At 44.1% G+C, this 22,196-nt stretch overlaps 1 protein-coding gene across 5 annotated transcripts in view; it reads right to left on the bottom strand.

Moving 5' to 3' along the window:
* The window catches only part of LOC118393640 (kinesin-like protein KIFC3), a 64,347-nt gene that overhangs the window by 35,581 nt on the left and 6,570 nt on the right, over nucleotides 1-22,196 (bottom strand). For 2 of the 5 annotated variants that reach the window (XM_035786508.2, XM_035786509.2), the window contains exon 1: nucleotides 8,168-8,572. The exons of 2 other annotated variants lie outside the window; for them this stretch is intronic. In XM_035786508.2, the coding sequence (XP_035642401.2) occupies nucleotides 8,168-8,557 (390 nt within the window). In that variant the 5' untranslated portion in view covers nucleotides 8,558-8,572. Of the gene's footprint in view, nucleotides 1-3,608; nucleotides 3,758-8,167; nucleotides 8,573-22,196 lie in introns of those variants that run through there. One more of the 5 variants, XM_035786512.2, reaches the window with a different exon arrangement.

Genomic DNA, 22,196 nt, shown 5'->3' with positions numbered 1-22,196 from the left:
TTTTCTATGGGGTTGAGATCTGGAGACTGGCTAGGCCACTCCAGGACCTTGAAATGCTTCTTACGAAGCCACTCCTTCGTTGCCCGGGCAATGTGTTTGGGATCATTGTCATGCTGAAAGACCCAGCCACGTTTCATCTTCAATGCCCTTGCTGATGGAAGGAGGTTTTCACTCAATCTCACGATACATGGCCCCATTTATTCTTTCCTTTACACGGATCAGTCGTCCTGGTCCCTTTGCAGAAAAACAGCCCCAAAGCATGATGTGTCCACCCCCATGCTTCACAGTAGGTATGGTGTTCTTTGGATGCAACTCAGCATTCTTTGTCCTCCAAACATGACGAGTTGAGTTTTTACCAAAAAGTTCTACTTTGGTTTCATATGACATTCTCCCAATCTTCTTCCGGATTATCCAAATACTCTAGGCTTTGTTACTTTGGTCCCAGCTCTCTGCAGGTCATTCACTAGGTCCCCCCGTGTGGTTCTGGGATTTTTGCTCACCGTTCTTGTGATCATTTTGACCCCACGGGGTGAGATCTTGTGTGGAGCCCCAGATCGAGGGAGATTATCAGTGGTCTTGTATGTCTTCCATTTCCTAATAATGGCTCCCAGTTGATTTCTTCAAACCAAGCTGCTTACCTATTGCAGATTCAGTCTTCCCAGCCTGATGCAGGTCTACAAATTTGTTTCTGGTGACAGCTCTCTGGTCTTGGCCATAGTAGAGTTTGGAGTGTGACTGTTTGATGTTGTGGACAGGTGTCTTTTATACTGATAAGTTCAAACAGGTGCCATTAATACAGGTAACAAGTGGAGGACAGAGGAGCCTCTTAAAGAAGAAGTTACAGGTCTGTGAGAGCCAGTTATCTTGCTTGTTTGTAGGTGACCAAATACTTATTTTCCACCATAATTTGCAAATAAATTCATAAAAAATCCTACAATGTGATTTTCTGGATTTTTCTCTCTCATTTTGTCCGTCATAGTTGAAGTGTACCTATGATGAAAATTACAGGCCTCCCATCTTTTTAAGTGGGAGAACTTGCACAATTGGTGGCTGACTAAATACTTTTTTGCCCCACTGTGTGTGTGTGTGTGTGTGTGTGTATACACACACACACATATATATATAGTGAATCGGCCATATTTTTTTTTAAATTGATGATTTTTAGGCCATATCAACAAGCCCTTCTTCAAGGGGGGATTCGGGCCATCTGACTGTACAGTAGGAGCTAGACAGTGACAGACTGCCTGACCACAGGAAGCTTGTGCATGTGTGTCTTTGTCTGTTGGAACTGTCCTGTCAGAGACTTCCTAGTCCCTACAGCCCTGTCTGTTTTAAATAATGTATGTTATAGGCTGGTAAATTAAAGAGCTCTTTGTTAGTGATACAAAGCCTGGGAGTACTATACCTCAGTCCTCATACATTTGTCTGTTAAAGCCCCCCTTAGAGGAGAGTGAGTTCAAAAAAACGTGTTTTGATATTATTAAAACTCAAACTTCATAATTCAAATCCTTACCCCTTGGTCAGTAATGTTCCAATAACCGGCTTTATGGTTCCCAAGTAGGGAACCAGACAGGGCATGGATCTGTAGCTGTGTTACACTGAAAGTCCTCGTCACACGATGAGACTGAGAAAAGGGGCTTGCTGGTCGACTTTCTCTCTTCCATTTTTTTTAGCCATGAATGGTCTTTATTTAATTGCAATATTTTGACTGCATTTCATTCAATGTTTACTGTGCCTGGTGTCTTTCATTCTATGGTCCGCTCCCTGTTGTCGTAGCAGAAGGACGCACATAGCTTTGGTCTCTGTAGCCCGAAATATGGATTCAACACACATACATACCACGCAGATTAGAACATATACACACACATGCATAGATATATGAGTGACATGGTTAATACGCTGCATTTAAAAGTCAGGAATAATCTAATCAGGGTTTGTAAATTTTATACCTAGGCTAAATATAAGCCTTCCACAATCATAAGTAATAATTAAATTATTTTATCAAAATAGTTTAACCTGCTTTTTTGCAATAATCACTGATCCGGCTTTCAAGTCTATGAAAATGACCTTTTTGTTACAGATTTAACCAGAACCATGTGAAATGCACTAATGATGAGCAGGTTGACTTTTGTTATGAGTCTTGTCCTGGAGGCAGAACTGAGTGATTTCCCATTAGATAAGCCAACTGCAGTGTCAAAACTGGCTATATTGTAAAAATTAATGAAAACAAAAATGTGCTTTTCTTAAAGGGATACTTTGTATTTTGGCAATGAAGCCCTTTATCTACTTCCTACGAGTCAGAATAACTCATGGATACCATTTGTACGTCTCTGCATCCAGTATGAAGGAAATTGGAGTTAATTTTGCAAGCCATTGCTAACTAGATTTAGCAATGACTAGAAGTCTACTGTATTTAATAGCATCCTAGCAGTTACCCATAGACATCCAGTCATTGCGTTAACACTAGCTAGCAAATGCGCTAACACTAGTTAGCAACTTCCTTCAAATTGTTCTTAGAGGTACAGCATAAAAATGGCATCCACTGGTTCATCTGACTCTGGGGAAGTAGACAAAGGGCTTCATTGCCAAATTCCAAAAGTATCCCTTTAGTTTAAGGTTAGCGTTAGGCATCGGGGTTGGCAGTGTGGTTAGGGTTAAGGATTGTTTAAAAATCAGATTTTATGACTTTGTGGCAGTGCCAGCTATAGTGACCACTCTGCAAGAGCTGCCTCCAGAACAATATTCACGACAAAAAAAAAAACACTAACCTGCTAATAATGACCAACTTCTTATAGCAGGTACTATAGAAAATGTAAGGAAAACCCCACCCAAAAACTATATTTTGGTATTTATTTCATTAGTCTATTGTTGATATAGTCACAAAATGTTTTGCATGTCAGCAATCAAGTTTGAGAAACCGCATCGTATTGGCTGTAGTCTTGAAAACTTGATTGTTGACATGCCAAACATTTTGGGACTATATCAACAATGGACTAGTGAAATGCATACCAATAGAAAGTTGAGACCTACTGTATGTTAAAGGAAATTCCACCCAAAAACTCTCAAGCACAAGCCCACACATGCTTCCTGTTATAATGAGCACATCACAGAACCCTTACTTACCTCCTCCTCCCACTAAACTGGGTCAAATCATTCAGTGGTAGCTCAGCTCAGCCACCATGCATCAAGTGTCAGAAACTGTCTGCTCAAAATCACACAGCTCTGAGAGGTTCAGGGCTGTTTTTACTGCCAATACACACCACAGACATGAATCTGAATAAAACCCAATGCATCAGAATACGGTTGAGATGAATTCATCAGCACGACATCATATAGACTGGGATTACTAGGTATGGGTAAAACCTTAACAAAAGACAGTGGGAAGAGGAGAGAATCCTCCCATACAGGGACAATCAGTCAACAAAAGAGAAACACTAACTGCCCTTTCTTTCCTTCTCCTGCAGTTATTCTATCGCTTTTTATTTCTCTCCATATAACCCGAGTGGTTACCTCTCATACCTCACTCAACATGTCCCCCTCCTCTCTTCCCCCAGTCTCTCCATTTCTCAACCACCCATTCCTTTTCCTTAAATCGGTAGGATACTCACCTCCCTCCCTGCAGTCTCTGTGTCCTGATCATCCCTGCAACGCTGTAGAGACCATCTTTACACGGCGGAAACACACACACACTCACCAATCAACACACCCCCACGGCTCACTGTCACTAGCCAGCCCCCCGTCTCTAACACACACTCTCGCTGTTCCTTAGTAACAGCAGAATTGGAGCCACCCTCATTCTTCCCCCTCCCTTTAATATATATATATATATATTTTTTTTTTGTTAATCGCTCGCTCTGCAGTGGAGGAATAAATATTTTAGCTACAAATGAATTGTGGCTCTTCTCAGTTCTCTTCCCTCTGCTTGCAATATGTAACTGTGTGTGTGCAAATATGAATTTATGAAACACTGTCTCCACACATCATTTATTACTTAAAAGGCAAATGGCTCTCGTAACATGCCATACACTTGTTCCTAAACCATACAGTATACATAATTGTACACTGCAATATGCACACACAAAGATCATATGGTCTCCTATGGCTGCCACCGCTCAAATGTATATTTACCCAAACAAGTAGTGCTGTATATCACACCGTGTGAGAACTGCTTCACTGACAATTCACTAGCACTCAAGCCAGAGTCCCTCCCCACTCACTAGAAACTGCTGGGTAATGGAGTCCTGGCCAGGTCTGTGTGACTACTCATACTGAGGGAAACTGAGAAAAAGGCTGGTGTGTGTACACAGTTTAAGTCAGAAGTTTACATAAATTAGTTTTAATGACAACCTAAGTGTTTCAACCACTTCACAAATTTCTTGTTAACAAACTATAGTTTTGGCAAGTCGGTTAGGACATCTACTTTGAGAATGACAAGTAATTTTGCCAACAATTGTTTACAGACAGATTATTTCACTGTATCACAATTCCAGTGGGTCAGAAGTTCACATACACTAAGTTGACTGTGCCTTTAAACTGCTTGGAAAATTCCTGAAAATTATGTCATGGCTTTAGAAGCTTCTGACAGACTAATTGACATAATTTGAGTCAATTGGAGGTGTACCTGTGGATGTATTTCAAGGCCTACCTTCAAACTCAGTGCATCTTTACTTGACATCATGGGAAAATTAAAAGAAGTCAGCCAAGACCTCAGATAAAAAATTGTAGACCTCCACAAGTCTGGTTCATCCTTGGGAGCAATTTCCAAACACCTTAAGGTACCACGTTCATCTGTACAAACAATAGTACGCAAGTAAACACCATGGGACCACGGAGCCGCCATACCGCTCAGGAAGGAGACGCGTTCAGTCTCCTAGAGATTAACGTACTTTGGTGCGAAAAGTGCAAATCAATCCCAGAACAGCAAAAGGATCTTGTGAAGATGCTGGAGGAAACAGGTGCAAAAGTATCTATATCCACAGTAAATAGAGTCCTATATCGACATAACCTGAAAGGCCGCTCAGCAAGGAAAAAGCCACTGCTCCAAAACCACCATAAAAAAAAGCCAGACTACGGTTTGCAACTGCACATGGGGACAAAGATCGTAATTTTTTGGAGAAATGTCTTCTGGTCTGATGAAACAAAAATATAACTATTTGGCCATAATGACCATCGTTATGTTTGGAGGAAAAAGGGGGAGGCTTGCAAGCCGAAGAACACCATCCCAACCGTGAAGCACGGGGGTGGCAGCATCATGTTGTGGGGGTGCTTTGCTGCAGGAGGAACTGGTGCACTTCACAAAATAGATGGCATCATGAGGCTGGAAAATGATGTGGATATATTGAAGCAACACCTCAAGACATCAGTCAGGAAGTTAAAGTTTGGTCGCAAATGGGTCTTCCAAATGGACAATGGCTTAAGGATAACAATGTCAAGGTATTGGAGTGGCCATCACAAAGCCCTGACCTCAATCCGATAGACAATTTGTGGGCAGAACTGAAAATGTGTGTGCGTGCAAAGAGACCTACAAACCCGTCTCAGTTACACCACCTCTGACAGGAGGAATGGGCCAAAATTCACCCAACGTATTGTGGGAAGGCTACCCGAAACGTTTGACCCAAGTTAAACAATTTAAAGGCAATGCTACCAAATACTAATTGAGTGTATGTACCACTGGGAATGTGATGAAAGAAATAAAAGCTGAAATAAATCCCTCTCTACTATTATTCTGACATTTCACAATCTTAAAATAAAGTGGTGATCCTAACTGACCCAAGACCGGGAATTTTTTACTAGGATTAAATGTCAAGAATTGTGAAAAACTGAGTTGAAATGTAATTTGGCTCAGGTGCATGTAAACTTCCGACTTCAACTGCATATACAGAGAAACTAGCAGACACACACATAAGGTGTTCTCAGGGTAGTCACTGTTCCTCAGGGAATTCTAGATGAAACACACTACACCCTGGCTCAGGTACCCCGGCTTCATGAGCTACGAGAGCACAACGGTAAGACATGAACACATCTCCAGGGAATTATTCTAGTGTTATCATAACACTATTAAGTTCCTGGTGTAGTTTGTCCTTTACTAATTAATCATGTGGCAGATGTCAAATGTAGAGGACATCAGATGAGTGACCATGAGAGGACAGCACAGTGACCATGCTCCCTCTGATGTTACTTTATAGAAATACCTTAGCGTTCCCTCAGAGTCCTAGTTGTGTAACCAAAGCGTTGTTTAGGGATTTACAGGGACAAATGTCAAAGGAGGGTGATTCAGAGAGAAGGCCCTCCCCTCCCTATGACCAGGAGGAATGGGGTTAGGGTTGAGAGAGAATGGGTGGGGTAAAGGTAGGTCTGGGCAGTATACAGTATTTTACAATATACCAGTATTGTGTTTTTACTTTACCTTCTATAACGTACTTGAATGTTTGGTTTGTTAAAGATGATACGCCATGTGTAACAGTTTATGCCATTTTTACAGTTTACTTTGCTTCTTCATCCCTGTTCGAACTCTCTCTACATGCTGCTTTTCACACAGACCTTACCCTGCCCTGTCACTGAAGGAGCACATCTGTTGTTCCTCGACCACGAGACACTGCAAGGTCAATGCAGAACATCAAATCACATTTTATTGGTCACATATACGTGTTTAGCAGATGGGGGGGGGGTTGAAGTTGAATTGAACAGTATAAAACAATCCGAACGGAGAAAGACCCATTTAAAATCACTTAGAATATATATATATATGTGTTGCCACCCTAGGGTCACACACTATTCATAAAGAAAATACATAATTTATTATGCAAAAACATAAAATACTGTCAACCCCCTTTTTTTTTACCTTGATATGAAATGTGTCATTGGGCCGACAGCCAGAATCACAGCATTGTGAGGGATTAAAGCCCACTTTATCCCAAACACACAGAGCAGAGATAGTGAGGCTGTCCTCAGATTAACAACATGGTTACATAAATGATGATCTGAATCCGTTTCCCCGGAATGCAGGGACACTCCGGCCCACTTTAGCATCAGCACGCATTCTGCCATTACTCATTTCTCATACCACCAATAGATATATAGTCAGCAGGTTAGGAGGGGATTTGACTGGGCATGGGGGAAGATGGGTGAAAATAAGAAAGACAGGAGGGGGGAAAAACTTTTAAAAGAATAAGGGAGGCTGTCCGAGGGAGGGAAAGGAGAGATGGAGAACAGGAAAATCTATTTGGCTATACATTACATTACATTTAAGTCATTTAGCAGACGCTCTTATCCAGAGCGACTTACAAATTACAAACCCAAGTGAGCGGTAGGGAGGTAGGAATGGGCGATGGTCATCACATTACTCACTAATGTGAACCTCAAGGTAATCAATGGTGAACTGCCAAGGTCCATAATCACCCACAAACAACCACACATTCCTTCAATAGCCCAGAAAGGTTAAGACTGCTGGAGCAGCGCTTAGATTATCTCTCCAACTTGGTCACACAAGCACATAATTACTTAAATACTAAACCAACATGGTGCTGCATCTCATTAAAAAGGATTTCAACAATCTTTCAAATTTTTGGCCAATTTCATGATATCCAATTGGTGCTGCAACTCCCGTATGGACTTGGGACAGGCGAAGGTCAAGAGCCATGCTTCCTCTGAAATATGACCCCGCCAAGCCACGCTGCATCTTGACACACTGCTCGCTTAATCCGGAAGCCAGCCACACCAATGTGTTTAAGGAAACACTGTATAACTGGTGACCATGCCCGGCCTGCCATAGGAGTCGCTAGAGAGCGATGGGACAAGGACATCCCAGCCGGCCAAACCCTCCCTTAACCCGGACACCGACTGGGCCAATTGTGCTCAATCTCATGGATCTCCTGGCTGCGGCACAGCCCTGGATCGGACCCGGGTCTGTAGTGACTCCTCAAGCACTACAATGCACTGTCTTAGACCGCTGCACCACTCGGGAGGCCCCAATCCTTGGACTTCTGTACCACAATATTTATGATTGGTACTTCATTAATTAGATTGGTGCCTTATCCATGTCTGTAATCCCATGCCAGTCTCAAACATACCTGTGCCTACATGCTGGTTTGCACATGTAGGTGCTCTCCCCTCCCTCCTGTTCTGTTTAGCATGCCCTCCCTCTATCCCCATCTTCCCCTCCTCTCACCTGCAATCGTTTTCTGCTGTCCGGCACATTCTCCAGGCTGCCTTCTCCGCATCCCAGCCTGCCCTGGCTGCAGCGCAGCTCCCCGTCACCTCTATGTTTGCCTGTGAAGTTGCAGCCTGCAGCCTTACTGTCTACAACAGGAGCCCTCTGCCTCTTATCCTGAGAGAGGGCTACAGTCATCCCGCTCTCCTTCTCCCTTGGCCCCACACCCCCTCCAAGAACTCCAGGCCCGGGGTCCCTTGACCTGCCTCCCTCCCCTAGTGGAGGGGCCTTGTCCCCATGCAGCGTGGCCCCATCTCTAGCCTCTTTATCGCCGGGCTCCAGGGCCTTGTGTCGGCTCTTAAAGAGGCTGTGGATACTCAGTACCACCAGAGTGCACAGCACGTACATGATCCCGTCCGTCCGTGGAGACGGGCAGGTTGGTTCGCTCTGTTCTCACCCAAACAAAGTCCCCCTTGTTTGAATGGGACAGGAACTGTTGAAGTTCCACAGGTTGTTATGATAGCTTATAAGCTGTTATGGAGGGGTTCCATGGTTGAGGTCTAGGTGTGAATGGCAGTCAGAGCTCCAGGCATATCTTCTGTGGTCTGGTCATAGTTGTCATCAGTTGGAGAGCTAAATACTGAGTGCGAGAGATGACAACAAGTGTATCCACAGCGAGAACAGTTCCAAAGTTCTATCCGTGACTGTAGTGTCTGTACTGTGCAATCTGTACTGCAGCCAATTTCAAAGACGAAAAGACTACCAATATCCAGTCTACTCTCCTCTTTTACGGTATTCACCACAATATACAACGCCGGTGCTCTTCAGAGGGCGAGAGAGGTTCCAGTAGGGAGTCTCACTTTCTCTCCTCTGTGTGTGTGTGTGTGTTGATCCCCTGGACAATGGCAGTGCCTTAAATCTCATCAACTGTCTGATAATCCCCAAGTCTGTTCTCTGGTCAGCAGACACAGACGGACGAGAGGTGAGTGAGTGTGATCCTCAGATACACACACGCCTGCTTTTATATCTCACCTGTGTCACCTCTGTCCCTGTGCCTCTACTAATCCCTCCCACAGAACTACACACACACCACCTTTACAGTTCCTCAGAACAATAAGGTTTTGGACTCCGTCCTGTAGTAAAGGCGATTGCTGTTCCTCTGCCAAGCCGGTGGAGCTCATGTAACCCAAACCTCTAGGAGCATACGGCTGGTTAAGTAACTCCAGGTAACTACAGACACACCTTGTCCATCAACCATACACAGAAACTAGTAGATATTAAATCTACACCCAAGCAGATAACTCACTAAACCTTCACACACGCACTTAAACCCTTACAAAACACACACGAACCCTAAACCGTTGCAAACTTCGAACAGTGTAGGAATGTCTCGGATGTTGATTCATCCTCCTCTGCCCTGCTAATTTATGTTTACAGTCCAGTCCAGGATGGTGTAAAGAAGTTTCCAATTAAATGATTAACAGGTCCAAAGTAATGCCTCTCCCCTTTCCCTCTTCCTGCTGCGAACAGCCAGGGGACTGTCCAGTCCTCCCTGAAAAGTCCCTGGACAGAGAGAGGGGCGATATGTACACCCCTTCACTTGTTCAGTCACACTCCATCTCCCGCTCCACTCATGCACAGAGTTTACGGTCCTATCATGTGCGGTTCTGCAACTCTCCAGAAAGAGAGAGAGAGAGAAAGTATCTTCATCCACTCTCGCTCTCACCCTCCCTTCCTGTGTTCTGTCCATCTGTCGCTGCGGGATAAGCACTGGAATGGGACAGAGCCGGCCATGCGCTGGTGATGTAACACATAATACACTATTGATATGGATGTATCTAAAAAAGCAAAACCAACGTGGAGTGCGGAAAGAGTAAAACATTATTATTTTTTTTAAAGCTTCCCACCTTCGTCCGTTAGGAGTTCCACCATATCAATTCAAACTGATCTGTGGGCTCTGAGGGGCGACCTCGTTAGTTGGTGTCCTGTATGCCTGACAGTCTTCCTGGTACGTGACAACCCTGCACGGTAACGCCATGACAACCGTGCAGCTATGGAACCAGGCCACAATGGGAACTGACAGTGTCGATCACGTCGGTTGAATCGTGATGAGAGGTCCACGGCAGTCAGCGAGGTCACTTTGTGCCCAGCGGTCCTGGTCATTCACAGTTCTGGTTCATTGTTCTGTGACATACTGTAAACATGGAGTGATTCTCTAGCCTAACTTGGTCCTATGGGGCCAAAGGTGAAGTCCTCCGCTTGAGTGGTCACTTTTAGGATCCTAACGAAGGGGACGGGAAGGGACCGGGCACACACACACACTTGGGGAGGGGACCCTAGAACGGAGGCTGGCTAGGATGAGCTACTACACACAATGAATAAGACACTATGACTGAATGAATTCCAAACTGCTCAGACCAGTGACCCAAACTAGTTGTGACCTACCAAGTCATCGTGGTCTCAGGGTAAACAATTTTCTGTTTGTAAATCCGTTACACTCCATTTAGTATGATATATTATGTTACGCCACATTATACGTCCTTCTCTGAGACAAGGTTGCTTGTTGGACCATAACAAAGGAGGATTATGGGGAGAATTTATGTTGGTGGTTAGGGGAACTAAAAGGACAAATGTCAGGGAAATTTACATAGCAGGTTAGCTGAATTGGGTTAAGTTAAGAACAAGGGTTAGCTAAAATGTAAGTTGTCCCGGACGCATCCTCACAACTTCTGGCTTGCTAGACCGACCCATTCGCCCCGACCAAATAGGAATTAGACCAAATATTATGCCAAAATGTGTTCCAACAGACCATTTGGGTAACACAATCTACCCACACCCTTTTGGCCCAAATTACCAGCACTATCGTGGGACTCAAAATGGCACTTTCAGCGACCCATGACAATACATGGCACGTGACAGGCCAGCTGAGTAACCACAGGAAGTGACCTGATTAACAAAAACAGAATGGTTAAGAATTTCACCACCACTTTTATTTATTTATCTCACCTTTATTTAACCAGGTAGGCAAGTTGAGAACAAGTTCATTTACAATTGCGACCTGGACAAGATAAAGCAAAGCAGTTCGACACGAACAACAACACAGTAAACAAACAGCCAATAGTACAGTAGAAAAATGAGTCTATATACAATGTGAGCAAATGAGGTGAGATAAGGGAGGTAAAGGCAAAAAAGGACATGGTGGCGAAGTAAATACAATATAGCAAGTAAAAAAATAAAAATAAATTAAACACTGGAATGGTAGATTTGCAGTGGAAGAATGTGCAAAGTAGAGAGAAATAATGGGGGTGCAAAGGAGCAAAATAAATAGATAAATACAGTAGGGGGAGAGGTAGTTGTTTGGGCTAAATTATAGATGGGCTATGTACAGGTGCAGTAAGCTGTGAGCTGCTCTAACAGCTGGTGCTTAAAGATAGTGAGGGGGATAAGTGTTTCCAGTTTCAGAGATTTTTGCAGTTCGTTCCAGTCATTGGCAGCAGAGAACGGCCAAAGTAAGAATTGGTTTTGGGAGTGAGAGAGAGAGAGATACCTGCTGGAGTGCGTGCTACAGGTGGGTGCTGCTATTGTGACCAGCGAGGTGAGATAAGGGGGGACTTTACCTAGCAGGGTCTTGAAGATGACCTGGAGCCAGTGGGTTTGGTGACGAGTATGAAGCGAGGGCGTACAGGTCGCAGTGGTGGGTAGTATATGGGGCTTTGGTGACAAAACGGATGGCACTGTGATAGACTGCATCCAATTTATTGAGTAGGGTATTGGAGGCTATTTTGTAAATGACGTTGCCGAAGTCGAGGATCAGTAGGATCGTCAGTTTTACAAGGGCATGTTTGGCAGCATGAGTGAAGGAGGCTTTGTTACGAAATAGGAAGCCAATTCTAGATTTAACTTTGGATTGGAGATGTTTGATGTGAGTCTGGAAGGAGAGTTTACAGTCTAGCCAGACACTAGGTATTTGTAGTTATTCTAAGACAGAACCGTATTCTAAGACCGAACCGTCCAGAGTAGTGATGTTGGACGGGCGGGCAGGTGCCGGCAGCGATCAGTTGAAGAGCATGCATTTAGATTTACTTGTATTTAAGAGCAATTGGAGGCCACGGAAGGAGAGGTGTATGTCATTGAAGCTCGTCTGGAGGGTTGTTAACACAGAGTCCAAAGAAGGGCCAGAAGTATACAGAATGGTGTCGTCTGCGTAGAGGTGGATCAGAGACTCACCAGCAGCAAGAGCGACATCATTGATGTATACAGAGAAGAGAGACGGTCCAAGAATTGAACCCTGTGGCACCCCCATAGAGACTGCCAGAGGCCCGGACAACAGGCCCTCCGATTTGACACACTGAACTCTATCAGAGAAATAGTTAGTGAACCAGGCGAGGCAATCATTTGAGAAACCAAGGCTATCGAGTCTGCCGATGAGGATGTGGTGATTGGCAGAGTCGAAAGCCTTGGCCAGGTCTATGAATACGGCTGCACAGTATTGGTTCTTATCGATGGCGGTTAAGATATCGTTTAGAACCTTGAGCGTGGCTGAGGCGCACCCATGACTAGCTCCGAAACCAGATTGCATAGCGGAGAAGGTATGGTGGGATTCGAAATGGTCGGTAATCTGTTTGTTGACTTGGCTTTGTAGGTCTGTAGCAGTTTGGGTCAAGAGTGTCACCCCCCTTGAAGAGGGAGATGACCGCAGCTGCTTTCCAATATTTGGGAATCTCAGACGACACGAAAGAGAGGTTGAACAGGCTAGTTAATAGGGGTTGCAACAATTTCGGCAGATCATTTTAGAAAGGGTCCAGATTGTCTAGCCCGGCTGATTTGTAGGGATCCAGATTATGCAGCTCTTTCAGAACATCAGCTGACTGGATTTGGGAGAAGGAGAAATGGGGAAGGCTTGGGCCAGTTGCTGTGGGATGTGCAGTGCTGTTGACCGGGGTAGGAGTAGCCAGGTGGAAAGCATGGCCAGCCGTAGAAAAATGCTTATTGAAATTCTCAATTATAGTGGATTTATCGGTAGTGACAGTGTTTCCTATCCTCAGTGCAGTGGGCAGCTGGGAGGAGGTGTTCTTATTCTCCAAGGATTTTAGTGTCCCAGAACTGAGTTTGTGTTGCAGGAAGCAAATTTCTGCTTGAAAAAGCTAGCCTTGGCTTTTCTAACTGCCTGTGTGTATTGGTTTCTAGCTTCCCTGAAAAGTTGCATATCACAGGGGCTGTTTGATGCTAATGCAGAACGCCATAGGATGTTTTTGTGTTGGTTAAGGGCAGTCAGGTCTGGAGAGAACCCGGGGCTACACCTGTTCCTGGTTTTAAATGTCTTGAATGGAGCATGCTTATTTAAGATGGTGAGGAAGGCATTTCAAAAAAATAACCAGGCATCCTCTACTGACGGGATGAGATCAATGTCCTTCCAGGATACCCCGGCCAGGTCGATTTGAAAGGCCTGCTCGCTGAAGTGTTTCAGGGAGCGTTTGACAGTGATGAGTGGAGGTCATTTGACCACTGACCCATTACAGATGCAGGCAATGAGGCAGTGATCGCTGAGATCTTGGTTGAAAACAGCAGAGGTGTATTTAGAGGGCAAGTTGGTTAGGATGATATCTATGAGGGTGCCCATGTTTACGGCTTTGGGGTGGTACCTGGTAGGTTCATTGATAATTTGTGTGAGATTGAGGGCATCAAGCTTAGATTGTAAAATGGCTGGGGTGTTAAGCATGTTCCAGTTTAGATCGTCTAGCAGCACGAGCTCTGAAGATAGATGGGGGGCAATCAGTTCACATATGGTGTCCAGAGCACAGCCGGGGGCAGAGGGTGGTCTATAGCAGGTGGCAACAGTGAGACTTGTTTTTATTGAGGTGGATTTTTAAAAGTAGAAGTTCAAATTGTTTGGGTACAGACCTGGACAGTAGGACAGAACTCTGCAGGCTCTCTCTGCAGTAGATTGCAACACAGCCCCCTTTGGCCGTTCTATCTTGTCTGAAAATGTTGTAGTTCGGAATGGAGATTTCAGAATTTATGGTGGTCTTCCTAAGCCAGGATTCAGACACGGCTAGAACATCCGGGTTGGCAGAGTGTGCTAAAGCAGTGAATAAAACAAGCTTAGGGAGGAGGCTTCTAATGTTAACATGCATGAAACCAAGGCTATTACGGTTACAGAAGTCATCAAAAGAGAGCGTCTCGGGAATAGGAGTGGAGCTAGGCACTGCAGGGCCTGGATTCACCTCTATATCACCAGAGGAACAGAGGAGGAGTAGGATAAGGGTACTGCTAGAAGCTATGAGAATTGGTCATTTAGAACGTCCGGAACAGAGAGTAAAAGGAGGTTTCTGGGGGCGATGAAATAGCTTCAAGGTATAATGTACAGACAAAAGGTATGGTAGGATGTGAATACAGTGGAGGTAAACCTAGGTATTGAGATGATGAGAGATATTGTCTCGAGAAACATCATTGAAACCTGGTGATGTCATCGCATGTGTGGGTGGTGGAAGTGAAATGTTGGATAAGGTATAAATGTTAGGGCTAGAGGCTCTACAGTGAAATAAACCAATAAACACTAACCAGAACAGCAATGGACAAGGCATATATATATTGACATTATGAGAGGCATGCTTTGTCGAGTGATCATAAGGGTCCAGTTAGTAGTGAGGTTGGTTGGGGTAACGGCGATTCAGACAGCTAGCCGGGCCATCGGTAGCAAGCTAGCGTAGGACGGTTTTCTGTTTTTATCCACTTCGTGCATATCCGTTAGTAGATTAGTGGGGTTCCGTGTGGTAGAGGGGATCAATCCAATTGGCAAAATAGATTTAGTAATAGTGACCCAAGAAAAATTGTCCGAGAGACCTATTCAGATAGCAGCCGATAAGACCGCTAACGATTAGCGGGCCGCAGATGACCGTTCAGGTAACGTCGCGGAGGAGCCAGTTGGATAACTCCCTCGTGCAGATAATGTCGGTAGTACAGTCGTGAAGGCCCGTTGGTAAAACGAGTCCGGATAGGTGATTGTAGCCCAGGAGTGTTGATGGAACTCTTCAGCTGACTAGCTCCGTAATAATTTAAGTTTGCTCTGGGACCGACGTAAGCCAATAGTCACACGGATAGCAGCTAGCTAGCTGCGTGATCCAGGTGTAAATGTTCAGAGCTTTCGGTTGAAATCTGGGGATATGGAGAGAAAAATAGGTCCGGTATATTCTGGTCTGAGTCGCGTTGTACAAAACTGCCGATAGCTTTTCGAGTTAAAGGATAGATGAGCTTTTCGAGTTAAAGGGATTGATGATGACCATCAACCGTGTTTGGCTAAATACTAACGTTAGCCAGTAAACTGGCTAGCTCCTGGCTAGCTTCTATTGTGGATTTCAGATTTGAGGTAAATAATACGTTTTATTTATTGGTGAGGCGGGTTGCAGGAGAGTGTTTTGAATTTGAGTTTTTGGAGAAAAAATATATATAAAAGATATGTTATGCGAAGAGAGATATATATATATATATATATACACACATATACAACCAACAGAGTAAGGAAAGGCCAGAGAGACTAATAAACAAAGTCTGAGGTTCAATAGCAGATTAAGTGGCTGATAAGTTTGAATCAAACCATAAAAGGTGATAAGGCATGGGTGGAGTGATCAGATTTGTTTCCTGTGTATTAGTGGTTTGGTATTAGTGGTTTCCAGTGTTATAGTGGTTGCAGTGGTTTGGGAGGCAGAAAGCCTAGTGGTTAGAGTGTTGGGTCAGTAACCAAAAGGTTGTTCGATTGAATCCCCGAACTGACAAGGTAAACATATGTCCTTCTGCCCCTGAACAAGGCAGTTAACCCACTGTTCCTAGGCCGTCATTGTAAATAAGAATGTTCTTAACTGACTTGCCTAGTTAAATAAAGGTTACATTTTTTAAAAAGTCAACCAAGAAGTCAACAAACATTTCGCTTGGCCTAGAAGTGGGCACTGCGTTCATCCACCTCTGGCCTGCTCGCCTACCTACCACTGAGGAAGTACAGTTCCCGCTCAGCCCAGTCAAAACTGTTCGCTGCTCTGGCCCCCCAATGGTGGAACAAACTCCCTCACGACGCCAGGACAGCGGAGTCAATCACCACCTTCCGGAGACACCTGAAACCCCACCTCTTCAAGGAATACCTAGGATAGGATAAAGTAATCCTTCTCACCCCCCCCCTTAAAAGATTTAGATGCACTATTGTAAAGTGGCTGTTCCACTGGATGTCATAAGGTGAATGCACCAATTTGTAAGTCGCTCTGGATAAGAGCGTCTGCTAAATGACTTAAATGTAAATGTAAATGTAAGTGAGAAAGTGTATGAAAGAGAATGTGCTAAAGTGTGAGAATGTGCAAACCTGTGTGTGTGTGTGTGTGTGTGTGTGTGTGTGTGTGTGTGTGCAGGAGATCTCAGGTGTGTGAGTTGGTCTCACTTTAAGTAGCTTAGACCCCCTGGATTTGTGTTTCAGACTATTTTGTGCCTAATAGAAATTAATAGTAAATGATGTAGTGCCGTTTTGGAATCACTATTATTGTAAATAAGAATAGAATATGTTTCTAAGCCGTTTGTAAATTTGGATGCTACCATGATTACTGTAGTCCTGAATGAATCGTGAATAATGATGAGTGAGAAAGTTAGACGCACAAATATCATTCACACAAATGTGTCACTTCAAGCACAAATGTATCATACTTTGACTAAAACTATGACTTTTTGACTTAAATCATTGTGCAACACGGGTAAGCTCTGGCCGTCATCTTTCAGCTTGAAAAAGTGGATTTCTACTGGTGTGGGCGTTTAAGCAGCTTACAGGAGAAAATGTGCCACACTTCACTTTATGGCTTTAGGTAAAGGCTTTAACTCAGTCACCCCACACCCAAATATGGTATTCGAGGCCGTCTGAATTAGGGATGGGCATATTCGAATATCTGATCGGACGTCAGTATTTGATTACTTGTGAGTATTCATTTAAAAAAATAAGTATATTTTAACAATGAAAAGGCTTTTTCTAAATACAATAAACATATCCATGTGACATTGTTACTTACAAGGATATAACCATGTCATTACAAATACTTAATTTAATAAAACACACTTTTGAATGTAGTTTTTATGACACGCACCCCTTAAAATGACCGGTAGCCTTCTTTCTGTAGCTTGTTTTTGTCAGCCAATCAAAGCAGCACCACAGTCAAAGGCTCAATGTGTAACAAAAAGTGAGAGTTCACTAATGCAATGCAAGATGGAATTACAAGTTAACTGAGTTAAATGAGAAAGAATAGGCTACAACGAGCAACCAACAGGTAGGATGTTGTTTATCAATCTCTGAATGGGGTTGGGGAGAAAGCGCAGCACATAGCCTGCAAATTAGCCTAGGTAGTTAGCTAGTTTCTCTAGGCTACTCCAGTCAAGACAGGCACTGTTATATGGGATGATAAATAACATTGTGGCTGCTACAAGTTAACTAGTCTTGGCTGTAGCCGAGTTGGCTCTCTTCCTCACGTCCTCTCCACTCCCAGCTCCTACACACCAACCCCACCCATTGCTCCAGCAATAGAGCACAGGGTCTCTACCTCACGCAGCAGTGCTCAGGTTAAAAACTGTGCAATAAAATAAACTGGATATCCAAAAACATTTCATGATACTATTTTAATTGTGACATTATGATAACACCGATCCATCCCTAGTCTGAGTCAAAGAGAGGGGAGTCAGGGAGAAAGAAAGAAAGAACGTGGGGGGAGGATGTGAGAGAAACAGGCAGTGCGCAGTCAACAGAAAGCCTCAATCTTAACTCTTGGACTAGCCCACAATGCACTACACACGCCCTTTTCATCTTTCTCAACTGGGCTATTTCAGAGCTAAATTACAGTGACACAGCAGGGAGGGACAGGCACACACACGCACACACTTAATAACAGGTTAGAGGGTGGACCATCCCTGCCAGTGTGGCCCATCCCTGCCAGTGTGGCCAACACACCACTGACGTCACGCCACTAAGGATGAGGTTTGAGAGGAAGACGATGGGTGGAGGGGCAGCTAGACAGCCAGAGGGTGGAGAGAGAGAAAAGGGACAGAGGGAGGCTGTTGAGAAACAGTGAAGGGGGAAAAAGGGCTAGGGAGTGTGACAGAGAGAGGAAAGAAGAGTGCCAAAATCCCACAAGAGAGAACCCTGAGGTTCTGCCTCCTCCCCCTCTTCCGGTCTCTGTGCTCCCTCCCTGGTTGGCCCGTAACATGTTTCACTCTCAACCCGTTACAGCACATGGTTCGACTTTACAGACAAACAGGCCTGTGGAAAACCGACTTGCCCTTGCAGCCTTTTTCGACATATGTGACACACTTGTTCCTTCCTCTCATGGCTGTTCACATGCCAAGACAACTCCCACTCAAACAAACTGGTGATTAACGCACACAGGCCAGACTTAACTGCATATACTGTAGGTCTACACCATGAGCTCATGGCCAGAGGGGACTATATGAACAACAACTGCATAGCAGCACTGAATGGCACACGAAACAGGGAATATATCAATCTCCAAGGTTTGTCAACACTTCTAGGCATCTACCATGGTAACAGTCAGACTCACGAGATACTCACAAACTACATATTTCTGACTGACACACAGACATGGCTTAGTGCTGAGAGGGACCTTGGGCTGTTGGGGCGCTGCTTCAGATATGCAAATACAGACCTGCTAAAAAACCAAATAGGTTAGGCGAGATCGGAGACCTTCACCTCTGACCCGGGGTGCTAGTCACACAGGTAGGGACTGTGTGACTAGCACCCATTGTCTCCCTCTCCTCCCTGCTACTGCGACCACCACAGAACATCATGTGAACAGCCATGAGAGGAAGGAACAAGTGTGTTTATCGAGCCGTCAGTGCTGCTGAAGCTACAACATAATTACAGCCATTTCTGACTGAAAAGTAATGTTACCGAAATCCCTCGTTTGTTAAGGAAAAACATTCCCTATTCCCTCAACAATTGCTCTCTTTACCGTGAAATGTATGTATCAAATGCACGTGACCAATAGGGCCTGACCTGTAGCCTATCATAATCACATCAATAAATAAGTTACAATAAACTCAGAAAATCAAAACACATTGACAGAAAAATGGATGCAGAGGACATGACAAATCAACTCCAAAACAGGGGAATGTTTACTGGTTGCTCAGGAAGTAAATGGGGAAGTCAGATGCGTGGAATAAAATTTGACTAGTTGTAGAAAATACTGGAGATCAAGAAAAAGAAGGTAAGAAGCAAGCGCTGCATGCATATTATGTCTGCCAAACAGGTGCTGTTAGATTACAATCACATTTTGGAACCATGTAAATAGGGTTGCAAAGGGTAAGACTCCATCAAATCATCAGCGCTCCCTCCATTTCAATTCGAGGTGAAAATGATGAATCAGACACCTTATCGATAGCAACAGATCATAGTCCTTCTGGAATCAGAAGGTTTTTTTGACTCAATGGAGGAACATGGTCAAATAAATGCTGATGAATGTCGTGCTCGTGCTGTATATGCAACTAGTTCAACTCTGATGCTCATAGGCAATGAGTATTGGAAGAGATTTCTGAATGTTCTTCGCCCAGCATACACCCCTCCAACCAGACATGATTTATCTACTAAATTTGCTGGATGCAGAGTTCAACATAGTTTAAGTGAAGGTCAAGCAAATCATAGTTAAAGCAGACTATTGCAATCACCTCTGATATGTGATCAAATGTTTGTGGGCAAGGAATAATTAACGACATCTCCACCCCTCAACCAGTGTTCTTCAAGAGCACAGACAAGACACACCGGTCTCTATATTGCAGATGAGCTGAAGGCAGTCAATGACCTTGTACCACAGAAGGTATTTGCACTTGTGACAGACAAAGCCGTGAACATGAAGGCTGCTTGGTCTAAAGTGGAGGAGCCCTACCCACACAGCACACCCATTGGCTGTGCTTCTCATGCATTGGATCTGCTCCTCAAGGACATCATGGCACTGAAAACAATGGATACACTCGACAAGAGAGCCAAGGAAATGGTTGGGTATGTGAAGGTTCATCAAGTTGTAGCAGCAATCTATCTCACCAAGCAAAGTGAGAAGAATATCACATTGAAGCTGCCCAGCAACACCCGTTGGGGGTGGTGTTGTCATCATGTTTGACAGTCTACTGGAGGGGAGGAGTCTCTCCAAGAAATGGCCATATCACAGTCTGCCGATATAAATAGCCCCATCAAGAGGATTCTCCTGGATGATGTATTTTGAGACAGAGTGGTAAAGCAGCCTGAAACCTATAGCAGTAGCCATTGCACGGATTGAGGGAGACAATGCCATCCTGTCTGATGTTCAGACTCTGCTTGCAGATGTAAGAGAAGAAATCCATACTGCCCTGCCCACTCCACTGTTGCTCCAAGCAGAGGAAACCACAGTTCTGAATTACATCTAAAAGCATAAAGACTTCTGCCTGAAGTTCATACACGCCGCAGTGTACGTTGGACCCCAAGTATGCTGGCAAGAGCATCCTGTCTGGTGCAGAGACCAACAAGGCCTATGTGTCTCGCCACTTTGCCCTGGATGAGGGCAAGGTTTTTGGTAGTCTGGCATAGTACACTTCCAAGCAAAGGCTTTGAGATGGAGATGCAATATGGCAGTTGTGCCAAAATATCTCATCAGCCACCTGGTGGAAGGGAATTTGTGGATCCGAGGCGCTTTCCCCAGTCTGAACAAACAGTGAAGAGGAGACTCCGGGATGCTGGCCTTCTAGGCAGAGATGCAAAGAAAAAGCCACATCTCAGACTCGCCAATAAAAAGAAAGATGGGCAAAAGTACACAGACACTGGGCACAGGAACTGTTGACGTTGAGACTGGTGTTTTGCGGGTACTATTTAATGAAGCTGCCTGTTGAGGACTTGTGAGGCTTCTGTTTCTCAAAGTAGACAATGCACTTGTCCTCTTGATCAGTTGTGCACCGGGGCTTCCCACTCCTCTTTCTATTCTGGTTAGAGGCAGTTTGCGCTGTTCTGTGAAGGTAGTACACACCAGTGTAGGAGATTGCACTTCCTAGGGCTTCCACTAGATGTCAACCGTCTTTAGAAACTTTAATGAGACTTCTGTGTTGTGGAGCCGGATGGGAGCTGTTTGAGTCAGTGGTCTGGCAGAGAGCCAGGTCCTGGTCACACGCATTACACATTATAGCGACCTGCCTTCCATGGCTTCTCTACAGACATAGGAATTCTCCGGTTGGAACTTTATTGAAGATTTATGATAACATCCTAAAGATTGATTCTATACTTAGTTTGACAAGTTTCTTCGACCTGCAATATAACTTTTTGAAGTTTTCGTCCGACGTTCGGATGGACCTGCACGAGCGTTTGGATTTGTGTACTAAACGCGCTAACAAAAGTAGCTACTTGGACATAAATAATGGACATTATTGAACAAATCAAGCATTTATTGTGGAACTAGGATTCCTGGGAGTGCATTCTGATGAAGATCATCAAAGGTAAGGGAATATTTATAATGTGATTTCTGATTTCTGTTGACTCCAACATGGCGGATCATTTTATTTATTTTCTGAGCGCCGTCGCAGATTATTACTTGGTTTGCTCTTTCCGTAAAGTTTTTTTGAAATCTGACACAGCGGTTGCATTAAGGAGAGGTATATCTATATTTCCATGTCTAACAATTGTATTTATCGACATTTATAATGAGTATTTCTGTAAAATTATGTGGCTCTCTGCAATATCACCGGATGTTTTTGGAACTAGTGAATGTAACGTGCCAATGTATACTGAGATTTTGACACGTCAAATAGTGTTAAATAATACCTTTTTTGACACGCAAAGACCCAAACGGCGTTCCATAGAAATCCTTGTTGAGAATGAAATGACTGAACAAATGAACAACGAAACAGCACAGCAAGTAAGTGAATAGGTTTTGATTATGTTCTACTGGTAATTGGGATATACGTAAAAGCCAACAAAATAATGTTTTGGTCAGTGTGGTGTGTGTGTGTAACCTTTATTTAACTAGTAAAGTCAGTTAAGAATAAATTCCCCGGCCAA

The sequence above is a fragment of the Oncorhynchus keta genome, chromosome 14 (assembly GCF_023373465.1).
Source record: "Oncorhynchus keta strain PuntledgeMale-10-30-2019 chromosome 14, Oket_V2, whole genome shotgun sequence".
Lineage (NCBI taxonomy): Eukaryota > Metazoa > Chordata > Actinopteri > Salmoniformes > Salmonidae > Oncorhynchus > Oncorhynchus keta.
This window is presented reverse-complemented; position numbering and strand designations above follow the sequence as displayed.